The 12899-nt window shown below is 36.5% G+C and overlaps 1 protein-coding gene across 2 annotated transcripts in view; it reads left to right on the forward strand.

Moving 5' to 3' along the window:
• LOC144966236 (BCL2/adenovirus E1B 19 kDa protein-interacting protein 3-like) overlaps positions 1-12759 on the forward strand; it is a 54782-nt gene extending 42023 nt beyond the window's left edge. For both annotated transcript variants that reach the window (XM_078902423.1, XM_078902422.1), the window contains exons 2-6: positions 2178-2352; positions 4214-4274; positions 5628-5686; positions 8580-8744; positions 9998-12759. In XM_078902423.1, the coding sequence (XP_078758549.1) occupies positions 2178-2352; positions 4214-4274; positions 5628-5686; positions 8580-8744; positions 9998-10061 (524 nt within the window). In that variant the 3' untranslated portion in view covers positions 10062-12759. The remainder of the gene's footprint in view (positions 1-2177; positions 2353-4213; positions 4275-5627; positions 5687-8579; positions 8745-9997) is intronic.
• Positions 12760-12899: the final 140 nt, after the last annotated feature.

The following is a 12899-nucleotide window of genomic DNA, read 5'->3' on the forward strand; positions in this document are numbered from 1 at the left end:
CATTTTCAAAAGACAATTTGGCTCCAAAAAACTGGTCCTTCGAATACCAAATCGATTAAAATAGCCCTCATCCTTGCAAAATCTGTCAAACCTGGGATGACGTCCGTCCAGATGACATGTTTAGAGTTTTTGGCAAGAGGGAGGGAGGGGGGGGGGGGGGGGGCTATTTTCCATTTCAATCGATCGATTTCAAAGTACGAGTTTCCTGGCCAACATTTTAAGAAACGTGTTTGTTTTTTGTTTTGTTGTTTTTGTTTTTTCTTTTTTTGTTTTTGTTTTTTTAAGAGCACGGCCTTTATAACCGGCCATTGCCATTAAGACAAGAGCGCTGCCGTACTGTGATTACTTTTTTTCAAATTATTTTTTTAAAGGCATTTTGGCTTTTATGTATTGTGTGTGTGTGTGTGTGTTGATTTTTTTTTTTTTTTTTTGTTTATTTGTTTCTTTCTTTCTTTTTGTTGGGGGGGGGGGGGGGGGGGGGGGTCAGATTACAGCAGGTGAAGTTCGTACTTATTACTTATTTTCAATTGTTACAGTTATTATAAATCGGTTCCTTTATTTAAATCTGGGGCAAATGCGATGGTGCATAATGATTAATTTACCATTACCACCACCGGCATATCGAGAGAAATAAGCGCTGAGGACGAAACGAAACGAGAGAAGGAAAAGATCAATTTAGTCACAAAGAAACAGTAGCCAGGCTCTTCTCTAAGCCTGAATTATGAGGAATGAGGTCGGCTTTATCAGAGATGCCAACTTGAAATTTCAAAAATTCGTCGTTTCCAAGGGAAAGAAAAAAGGAGGAAAAAATCACTTTAAATAGCTTTATAAATGAACAGTTTGCTCTCAAAAATTGCTCCAAAGTCCTGGATATAGATTGCAAGGAACTAAACTTCCCTTTTCAACAATTTTTTTTTAGAGTCAAAGAGACTTGTGCAGCTAGCTCTGTAACTGGAGCCAAAAATTCGTATTTCTACGAATTTTTCGTAGTGCTAGGCCGGTCTGTATTTATTCATGAGATAAAAGACACAGGTGTTGGGAATCAAATTACTGATGGGCGGCTATGTGGTCTAGTGGTATGACACTCGCTTTCGGATCGGAAGCTCCTGGGTTCGAGCCTCGCTCGACGCATAGTTGAGTCCTTGGAAAAGACTCTTTACTCACATTCTCTCACCGTACTCAGGTGTAAAATGAGTACCTGGCCGTTAACAGCGTTGTCTTTGTCCGAAAAATTGTAATATCGCCTAACAGGCGTTATGTCTCGTCCTACATATTAAATGTTGCTGTTGACCAGGGACCCCTTGTAAAGCGATTTGAGCACGTTAAGTGGATATTGCGCTATATAAAAGCTCAATTTAAAAAAAAAAAAAATTTAAAGAGAGAATGGTAGGCTATGCCGCGCTGTCTGTCCTTACAGTGACTATCTATCTATAATACAGACATGCCTAGTGCTACGAAAGATTCGTAGAAATACGAAATGTTTGGCTCCAGCTACAGAACGACATTCGCTTTTTTTTTTTTTGACTCATCTTGGCAAAAAACTCTCAACCTGGGACCTCGCGAAGTCCCAGGTTTGAGAGGCTTTTTTTTTTTGTTTTTTGTTTTTGTTGTTTTTGTTTTTTGTTTTTCCAAGATGAGGGTCATTTAAATCGATCGATATTTGAAGGACGATTTTTCTGACCAAATTTATAAATAAGTTTTTTTTTTCCAGATTCCGGCAGCACAGGATTTTATTATTCAATTTTTAAAAGAAATTTAAATATTCTCCACTCTGGACGTTTTTTGGTCTTCGACCGGTACATCCCTGGTTCGAGTCCTAAAGGCCAAGGGTTTGAACTCGCCTCATCTCACCGTACAATTGTCAATATTAGAGTTGTCTCCCTAAAAAAAAAAGAAATAAATACACGTTGTTATTTTTATTACTTATGAAAGGAACGACATTGAAGTCACTCGACTCTCCTTCCGTTATTGTTTTAGACAGCCATTATGGTGCTAAATTCTCACTAAAATTATATAATATACTAATCAGACTATAAACGTTTACGGTTACTCACGTTTTTGTGTGTAGCTAAGTTAACTCCGGCTGGTGGATGTTTGTGAGTATTTTATCTAAGTGCATGTCATTCATCAATATGATCTTTAAAAAAATTTTTTTTTTTTTTTTTTACAATCCTCAGATTCTTGGGTAGAACTCCACTACAGCAATCATCCCCGAGATGCCTCCACCGATCCCGATCCCGATCCGACCGTGTCCTACTCGGGAAGCAGCCTGGAGAAGCTGCTGATCGACGCCCAGAGGGAGTCGCGTACCCCGTCCAGACCCAACAGTAACGAGTCGTCCGCCAAGGGCAGGTTGGTTGGGGTTTTTGATTTGTTTTTTTAAAAATAGGGATGTCATGGAAGTAGGGAATACCTAATGCTGCAGTGGTAATCTTGGGTCCCCCCCCCTCTCTCTCTCTCTCTCTCTCTCTCTCTCTCTCTCTCTCTCTCTCTCTCTCTCTCTTCTTTCTCTCTCTCTCTCTCTCTCTCTCTCTCTCTCTCTCTCTCTCTCTCTCTCTCTCTCTCTCTGTGTGTGTGTGTGTCTCTCTCTTTCTTTCTCTATCTCTCACCCACTCTATCTATCTATCTATCTATCTATCTATCCCATGGTGGGCAGGGAGGTACAATATGTGTCTTCTATCCCCTTATAGCTGTTTTCCAATTTGCTTTCTGTCTTTGTCTTGGTATTAGATTGCTTGGTTTTGTCCTGACCCTGGCCGGAGTCCTTAACTGGGAGGGAGACAGTCGAATGCATAGTTATTGTTTTGGGTGATTATATTTTTTGTATTGTAAATCATCTCTCTGTTATGCACTGTATTATGTTTTGTTTATTATATATGATTTGTAAACATTTGAGTGTATTCCTCTTTGTTGGATTTTGTGCTTGTGTCCGCAGACCTGCCGTTCATACCGATTAATCGGTATCATACCGATTTGCAAGACCTTTTTTAGTATTTACCGATTTCCCGATTTACTTGCCGATCGTACCGATTTCCCGATCTGCATGCCGATCGTACCGATTTCACCAAGTGACCAAGGGCCCGCAGCCCTCCACCCCTCTCTTTTACGTTTACTTTATGCTTTACGTTGAACGTTAAAATTTTCAAGTCTCGTGAACTTTGACCCGTCCCGCGATACCTTGATAGATCACATGACGTAGCGAGCCTCTTTGTGATGCCCTCACACAGATAGAAAACACACACGGCGCGTTATTTAGTTTTCATTTCCTTTGTGAAGCGACAGCGAGCTGTACTGGTAAACCACAGCGGTCCCTGGCTTCTGACTCGTTACCAAGTGCCACCATCTTTAAATAAGTTAGTAGTCCGATTGCCAGATTGGCGTTGTGCGTGCCATTTTGGGTGTTGCGGAAAAATAGGGGGGGGGGGGGGGGGTTGTGACGCTTTGGTTAGTTTGAGTAGCCCAACCATTGGATAATTTTACGTCTCATACTGATTTTTTTACCCAGATACTGATTTTTTTACAATGTCATACTGATTTCATTTTTTGTGAAGTGGCAGGTCTGTGTCCGGATGAGACTTATAGGTGATCTCAAACTAAGTACATTGGTGGTATGCTCTTGGAATCTACATATGATCCCTATTTGTTCCCAGTTCACCGTTGTCTTACTTTCTCTTGGATGCTTTAATTATAATTCTAAAACTTTTTACTATCCGATTTTCTTCCTTTTTACTGGCGCTGATATAACTTAAATGTGTTGCAAGCGCCGTAAAACCCTTAAAAACTTTTAAAAAACGTATCTATCTATCTATCTATCTATCTATCTATCTATCTATCTATCTATCTATCTATCTATCTATCTAGCTATCTATCTATCTATCTAGCTATCTGTCTATCTAGCTATCTAGCTCAATCTCCACTCGCTCTCCTGTTCTCTCTCTCTCTCTCTCTCTCTCTCTCTCTCTCTCTCTCTCTCTCTCTCTCTCTCTCTTTCTCCCTCTCTATCTCTTTTTTATCTATCTATCTCACTGTAGATAGAGAGAGAGAGAGAGAGAGAGAGAGAGAGAGAGAGAGAGAGGGAGAGAGAGAGTGTGTGTGAAGATGATGATAATGATGACGTTTATGATTGATGAGTGTGTACATATAATAGTGTCATCTATATACACATGTGATTCCTATGTATTGAGGTTTAAGCGATGTGTATTTGTCTCCACAGTCCCAATGGTCCTTCCAGCCCAAACACAGAATGGTCTCATGACACCTGGAGAGTTGCTAAGGTCAGTGCGGCTATGTGGTCTAGTGATATGACACTCACTATAGGATAGGAAAGGTCCTGGGTTCGAGCCTCACTCAGCGCATAGTTGAGTCCTTGGAAAAGGCTCTTTATTCACATTTTCTCACTGTACTCAGGTGTATAACAAGTACCCGGTTGTTTACAGCGTTGTCTCTCTGTCTGAAAAAAATTGCAAATATATATTTATGGTAAAAAATATGTTGTTGTTGTGTACAACAAATATTATTGTTTCTATGAGAGAGAACAACTAAAACCATACATGTCTGTTCATTTCCACTTTAATATTGGGTTGTTTTTGTTTTTGTTTGTTTTTTTTTTTTGTTTTTTTTTTGTTTTTTTTTTTTTTGTTTTTTTTTTTTTTTGGATACCTGGTTACAATTTAGAATGGATCTAGAACTCTTTACTTTTATGATAGATTTGGAGAACCACGAATTATTTTTGAGCTCCATCTGCAGAACAAAATAAACTTTCTAAATTCAAGAAATCAGGTCGAAAATGAAGAGCAAAGATTTGAAAAATTCCATAGAAAAACTGAAAAGAGTCCTGAATATCCGATACCCCTCAAAAATAAGCAATAAAACACTGTATGGAAAATACAATGAAAGACCCTTATCCATTCAAATCCTGGATGCAAGATGGCGGCTTTTGGGGCATATACTCAGAAGAGGTGAAATTATAGCGGCTAATACTAATAAAGCCATGAATACGTTTTTCTCCCCATCTGGACACAAGAATAAATATCAAGGTCGACCACCCACGTCAATTCACACTGTCCTTAATAGAGACCTAAAACGCCTTCAAAATAACAAAGAATTAAAATCAAAGGAAAACCTTCTGAAATTAGCATCCACAGCAAAAGACCGTGAACTGTGAAAGGAAATGGCAAAGATGATTAGAGAGGCAGCTGAAGCGTCCCGATCGGATGATTAGGAAGCGAAAGGCCTTAAGTCAGTTAAGTCAGTCAGTCATATCGAAAATGAAAAGATACAGCAGTAAATCACACAGTGTAAGAACATAGTGTAAGGACTAGAAACGTTTTTAAATTGATAAGGATATAAAGGTGGATCTACACTTTATAGTCATCTGGAACAACTACAAAAGACGTCTTACTTCTACGTCATGGCACAAGACAGAAGGGCTAGAGCTCAGGTGGTCGCTGGTTCGGATAAGTAATTAAGTAAGTATAAAGGTAGATTAAGCACCCAGCATTATTTTCCACCACAAAAACTACGAATTTTTAACATTACAATGTGGATCTCATCTTCTTTGTCTCATATTGCCTTGTTCTTTCAACCTAATGAATGAAACGCCTTTTCGTGTCTTTGTCTCCCATCAGGATCCTGGGACAGACTGGATATGGGACTGGTCAAGCCAGCCTGAGTTACCTCCACCTTAGTATGTTTTTGTACATTGTCGTTTTAGTGTCAGGAGTTACCTCCACCTTAGTATGTTTTTGTACATTGTCATTTTAGTGTCAGGAGTTACCTCCACCTTAGTATGTTTTTGTACATTGTCATTTAAGTGTCAGGAGTTACCTCCACCTTAGTATGTTTTTGTACATTGTCATTTTAGTGTCAGGAGTTACCTCCACCTTAGTATGTTTTTGTACATTGTCATTTTAGTGTCAGGAGTTACCTCCACCTTAGTATGTTTTTGTACATTGTCATTTTAGTGTCAGGAGTTACCTCCACCTTAGTATGTTTTTGTACATTGTCATTTTAGTGTCAGGAGTTACCTCCACCTTAGTATGTTTTTGTACATTGTCATTTTATGTGTCAGGAGTTACCTCCACCTTAGTATGTTTTTGTACATTGTCGTTTTAGTGTCAGGAGTTACCTCCACCTTAGTATGTTTTTGTACATTGTCATTTTAGTGTCAGGAGTTACCTCCACCTTAGTATGTTTTTGTACATTGTCATTTTAGTGTCAGGAGTTACCTCCACCTTAGTATGTTTTTGTACATTGTCATTTTAGTGTCGGGAGTTACCTCCCCTTAGTATGTTTTTGTACATTGTCATTTTAGTGTCAGTAGGTTGTCTTTGAAATTAGGGATTCGTTGTTGATCTGCTAATGATTTTAGAATTTTTGCAAGAGTGCAAAGTCTTGCTGAATTTGTAAATAGATTTTGGTTTGTTAAATATTCATATAGGTATTCGTACAGCATTTGATTTTCTTTTTTTTTTCGCCGACCCCATGTCTGCCCAGCAGTGATTGGGTGGCTGGGTCTGTCAAATCTAGTGTTAATGACTTTGCGATAGAATGGTGTCCTATCCAAAAGGTAGCAAGTGTTGCAATTGTATGTTTAACGCTATAGAATCTGGGATAAACGTTGGCTCTGAATGACAACTACAGATCAGAAGTCGAGTTTCATTCTTAAAGACCATGAAGCGCTTGTATTTTACTCTCCAAGCAAAGTTTTGGTGAATTACTGTGACAAATTATCTATCCATCTATCTATCTATCTATCTATCTATCTATCTATCTATCTATCTATCTATCTATCTATCTATCTATCTATCTCTTTATCTATCTATCTATCTATCTATCTATCTATCTATCTCTAGTACTCGCCAAGCAGAGTTTTGGTGAATTACTTTGACAAATTAGGGAGCAAGCATGGGTAGGTGTGAGATCAAAATTTGAATAAACGTGTCTAGAACAGTGCTAGACAAAGCAGACGAGTCATGAGGAGGACGATCCTGTCCTGCCAGAAACATCCCAACCCTCTGGATGGAACAAACTTCCAAAAGAAATACGACATTCTTCATCAGAAGATACGTTTTAAAAAGCATCTTAGGACTTTGTTATTTTCCAAATTGAATTGTTGATTCCCCTGTAAAGCGATCTGAGCACTTCCACGTGATATGGAAGAGTGCTCAACAAAATATAATATATTATTTATTATTATTATTAACTCACTCAATCCTAGAGATTTTTTGCTACTTTCCAAATTGGAAAAAAATGTATTAAAAATGAGCATGTACATGGATAGTTTTATTCAACTACCATTAACATGTAAAAACTAAAAACAGTAGCTTTGATACTACGCCTATAATTTGTCTCATAAAAATGTAATAAATAGGCATGGGGTAAAAGTAACCCGGGTATACTACGGATATAGTCGGTGTTAGGGTTGAGTGGGTTAAATAAAATTTAAAGAATAAAAACATCCTAAAAAATCAGCCTGCTTCGACCGCAGCTTTCGTCTGGCTGATTTTTTGGGAGGTTTTTTTTTTGTTCTCTTGTATTTTTATTTCTACTTTGTCTGGCATTGGGGATCCCCATAGCTCAGTTGGTAGAGCTCTAACTTCACATGCAAAGGGACTGGGATCAATCCCAGGTGCTGTCAAGATTTTTTTCTGATCCTCCCCCACACACACACTGTCCAACCAGCATTGATTGAGTAGCTGGGTCTGTTAGACATGGTCGAAATTACTTTGCCATAAACTAGCGTCATATTTCAAAGACCTGCAAGCAATTGCTGTCATCCATTTCACACTATAGAAACCGGAATAAACTCCGGCCCAATGACCCTAATGGTTCTGAAGGTCTGCATTGTCTGCCATTGTTTTATACAGATTTTGTTCTGATCTTCATTTGATGATTGACTGCTTTGCGAAGGAAGCAACTTAAAAAACAATAATGAAGACATAATCAATTCAATTATCACATCTAATTGGTGTGACTATGTGGTCCAGTGGTATCAACATTCACTTCGGATACGAAGGTCCAGGGTTCAAGTCTCGCTCTTAAACGGCCCATATTTGAGTCCTTGGAAAAGGCTCTTCACTCACATTCTCTCACAGTACTCAGGTGTAATATGACTACCCGGCCGTTAACAGTGTTGTCTCTGTCCGAAAAAAATTGTAATATCGCCTAATAGGCGTAATGTCCCGTCCTACATGTTAAGTGTTGTTGTTGGCTAGGGACCCCATGTAAAGCATTTTGAGCATGTTTAGTGGATATTGCGTTATCTCACTCAACCCTAACACCGACTATATCCGTAGTTTACCCGGGTTACTTTTACTCCTTGCCTATTTATTACATTTTTCTGAGACAAATTATAGGCGTAGTATCAAATTTATTATTTTTTTTTTTCCGTTTTTGCTTGTTAATGGTAGTTGAATAAAACTATTTATGTACTTGCTCATTTTTTAAATACATTATTTTTTTCCAATTTCGAAAAGTAGCAAAAATCTCTAGGATTGAGTGAGTTATATAAAAGCTCAAATTTCAAGTTTCCAAATTGGAAAAAGTAAGTAATTTTTCTGATTTCTTCATTTTCCCAGTAACAATTGGAGTGAGAGATTCCGTCACCCTGGCACCAAACCGAACACTGTCCGTCTTAGCATGAGGAACTCGCAAGTCATCAAAAAGACCCGATTGTTCTCCCTGGCCAACTTGCCCACTTTACTTTTCACCCACGCTTGTACATTCTTTCTGGGTGCTGCTGCGTAAGTACTCTTTTTGTTATGAGGATAGTAAGTAACTTTAATTAATCAACATTTGGAAGTCGTTATAAAAGTTGTTTTTTTTAAATTTTATCTGTTGATTTGATATTTATTGTAGTTGTTCTATGAATCAATTTAGGTAATTGGGAGTGAGCACCAGTGTGTCTCAGATATATTACAGATATAAAATATAATTATGAATCATTTATACCAAGTCTTACGCCTCCAAAAAAAAAAAAAAATCAATATATGAGCTATTGTATCTGTGAAAATCAGAAAATGTTGTTGTATATACAATTACAATATATACATTTAATCCTTAACCCATTGCTGGCCGGGCATAATCTGAAAAAATGTCTCTCACAGACCATGCGAGGGGAGATAACTCTTCCAAATGTCATAGTACACTTCATTAAAACATTAATTGCAAGAATGTGAGGCATGCTAGAAACAAAATAAAAGCTGTTTTGGATAGAAGAATAAATGGCCTTTTATTTGATGTATTGTTTTGGACTATTGATTCATATTTTGATTTGAAAAAAAATGTTAAAGTTGAAAAATATGTAATAATATTAAAACACATGAAACCCATTGTCAATGTCATCAAAATACGCATCCAACTCAACCTCAATGTCTGATTCAGTGTCTGAATGAGTACTATCATCATCACTATCCATTAAAAAACGTTGATCACGCCCAAGAATTGAGGAATTCAAACGACATTCCAGCAAAAAAAAAAAAAAAAAAGGACGTTACCACAACCGATTTGGTCGACAAACTTCAAAAAATCACAGCAGACAAATGAATTGAGATAAAAACGATCAGGAAATTTCTAGTTCCACTTTCACTCTTTCTCTACTTTCGTTTTCTAAATAAAAAGAAGTGGTTCTACACACGTTTTTAGTTTACGGGTTCAAAGACGCTGGGTCCCTGGCGGGCGATATCGGGCGATTTGGACTGTTTGAGATGTTTTTTGAGCGGGCGATGACGGGCGATTTGGGCCGCAATGGGTTAAAGGGCTGACCCTCTTCAAATATTCCCACCTCAGATGTTTGACACAGGGGGCATAACTCTGGTTTACTAATGTATGAGGTTTTAAAAGAAAGAGGCATACCTTTTTTACTATAAGATACAAAGATGATTCGAACGTTAAAAAAAACCTCCATTTTATATTTTTATTTTATCTATGATACTCATTGTAATTGTCGAAATACAATTCAAATATAACTGAGTCTCTACTCGTCACGTTTCCACAGAGTCATCATCTATTTCAAGAAGTATTACCACCTCCCTGCTTTTGCCCAAGCCACCATCGATTAACGACGAAGATGACGACACAAGAGTCAAGATTTGATCAGAAGGCCATTGATATTTTATAGACTACCATATGAATGAACCAAACTCGCTCATGCAGTCATGCGTCGCATCTCGCCGGAACTTTCCATTCCTCTGATGCTTATGTATTTTATTTTTCATTGAACGGAGTCAGATCATTGCTATAAAATACAACATTGCAGACAGTGCTTTTATTTCAAGTCTTGGGTATTAACAGGTTGATTTGAAAGTAAGTTTGTGATGGAATTGAAAATTGACTTGCTTGTCAGGAACTTTTCTAATATTGTAGATAACATTACCAACTTTGAAATAATTTCTGTTTTTGTGTAGAAAAATTAAAACAAAAGTTTTAGGATGTTTTTTTACGAAATGATTTTGACAAAAATCTATTCACTTGTTTTCAAGTAACAGTGACTTAAATTCAACGATTGATCCATTTTTAGAGAAATTTTTCTTGGTTTCATTGTTTTTGGGGTTTTTTTTTTAAGGGGGGGGGGGGGGGGGGTGATGCGGGAGGGCAAATTTTGGAAATAAATCAATTTTTATTCTAAATTAAAAAAAGATTGACAGGGATTTAATTCGATCAAAAGGCTTAGAAAATGCACTTTTAATTATGTCTTCAATCTATTGTGAATTTTACCCTTTTGTAACATGACGTTCTGTTGGCATTGACTCCTTATTTTCATGATACAATTTTTACCAGTGAAAAATCGATTCTGCTATTTATGTTAATTCACAATGTTAGTGGTGCATTTTTTTCTCTCCATAAAACCTTATATTATCATATTTTGAATCTTTATAAATGTTTTACACTGGGTGGGGATCCTGACATACTTTCTGTCTTTGTCTTGGAATGAGATTGCTTGGTCATTTTCCTGGCCCTGGTCGGAGTCCTGGCTGGGAGGGAAACAGTCAAATGCATAGTTAGTGTTTTGGGAGATGATATTTTTTTTCCTTGTAAATCATCTCTCTGTTATGTATTATTCTATTGTTATTTTTAATGTATAATGTAAGCATTTGAGTGTGTTCCTCTTTGTTGGATTTTTGTCTTGTGTCCGGATGAGACTTATAGGTGATCTCAAACTAAGTACATTGGCGGTATGCTCTTGGAATTTACATCTGATCCCTTTTTGTTCCTAGTTCCCCTATGTCTTACTTTCTCTTGGGTGCTGTAATTGTAATTCTAGAACTTTTTACTATCCCATTTTCTTCCTTTTTACTGGCGCTGATATAACCTTAATGTGTTGCAAGCGCCGTAAAACCCTTAAAAACAAACAAACAAACAAATGTTTTACATCTCATTCTTAAGAAATTGTCATCATTTTCGTTGAATTTATCATGTCCATGGTCAAAGTCAGAGGATAATCTAATGACTGGTAACAGCAAGTGGAGAGTTTAGAGCATGAAATGTCACTTAAAGTTGATTCCATTATTGACCAATTTCGCATTGCAATCTTTGTTCTTGTTTTGTGAGTGTAAATATTATTAATTACCGACTCAACATTGATGAATGCTTGCTTCTGCTTTAATAACATTTGCTTTATTATTTTCGAACAGGAAGCAACAATGAACAGAGAGTTCAACTTTTGAAAATAGATTAAGATCGGATAGCATAACTACAAAATTGCCACAGGAATCAATTTTTTATTATTTTTTTTTGGTCTAATTCTGTTTATTCTTCAGAAAATAAAATCAGATTTCAAGAAAATTAATTTGCAAGAACCCAAAAAAAGAGAATTTTTGGCCTTGGTTCTACGACTTGCTGCTTGTAGATTGATGTAGTCCTTCGTCCTTACAAGTCATAAGACAATCTTATCTGACAAGTAACAATTAGTTCATCAATTTTCTACTAAAAGTTTAACTTGAGAATTCAGAATCTTTTGGGGAAAAGAAATATTTTGCTCCAAAAAAAAAAGTTGGTAAATACCAGACTTGCCAACTACTATGAAAAATTCGTAAAATTCTGGAATTTCAACTACAATATCAAAACTTGATAAGCATCTCTAAGTCATTAAAACTTATTGAAAATGAAAGTTGATGCCAAAGTAGATAATTTTAAGGATTTTGAAGTGATATTTAATCATTGTGATGGTAAATTGTTGATCTATAAAGACGATTATAGCAATTTCTATATTTATCTCCTAACAATTACAAATTTTAAAGTTTTCAAGTAGGCAACTCTGACTGAGTGAATCTTTGTAAGTGGCAGGTGGTAACTGTCAAGTCAGTGGAATTGTTATACAGTGAACTCTGATTCAACACGCACAGATATGTTGAGGGCTGGATTTAAATGATAGGGGAAAGAAATGAAGAAACAAATCTGTTTCTTGAGATATAAAATGTAATGTTTTTTAAAATGAAGTAATTTTTTATTTCATTAAATAATTAGTTAATTAATATTTTTTTTAATTTTTGAATCATACAAATAAGAATGGCTTCTTGCATTCAACAATGCCACATTCACTGTCACATATCAACCTTTAAACCTTTTTTGTTCGAATGAGAAATGAAAATTTAATTCTTCCGAATGCCGAATGGCTACACCATTATTTTTGTCGTTCCGTAAACGCTGAGAGATGGCATCAAACCAATCCAAAATGTCAACCAAACTCACCTGTTAAGTCCAAGTGAGGCAAATTTAGTAGAGACTAAATAACCTTTTGTAAGAAAAAACAAAAACAAATTGAAAATTTAGAGACTTATGGTATTAATCTTTTGCAATAAAATAAAAATTATACAATAATGTCGTTAAAATCAGTGTAATTCTGCCCCTCCTTCCTCTCCCTTTTTTTTTTTGTTTTTGGGTCAGCAATATGCAAATTA

The sequence above is a fragment of the Berghia stephanieae genome, chromosome 2 (assembly GCF_034508935.2).
Source record: "Berghia stephanieae isolate SIO BIC M18660-M18661 chromosome 2, UCSD_Bste_1.3, whole genome shotgun sequence".
NCBI classification, from domain to species: Eukaryota; Metazoa; Mollusca; class Gastropoda; order Nudibranchia; family Aeolidiidae; genus Berghia; species Berghia stephanieae.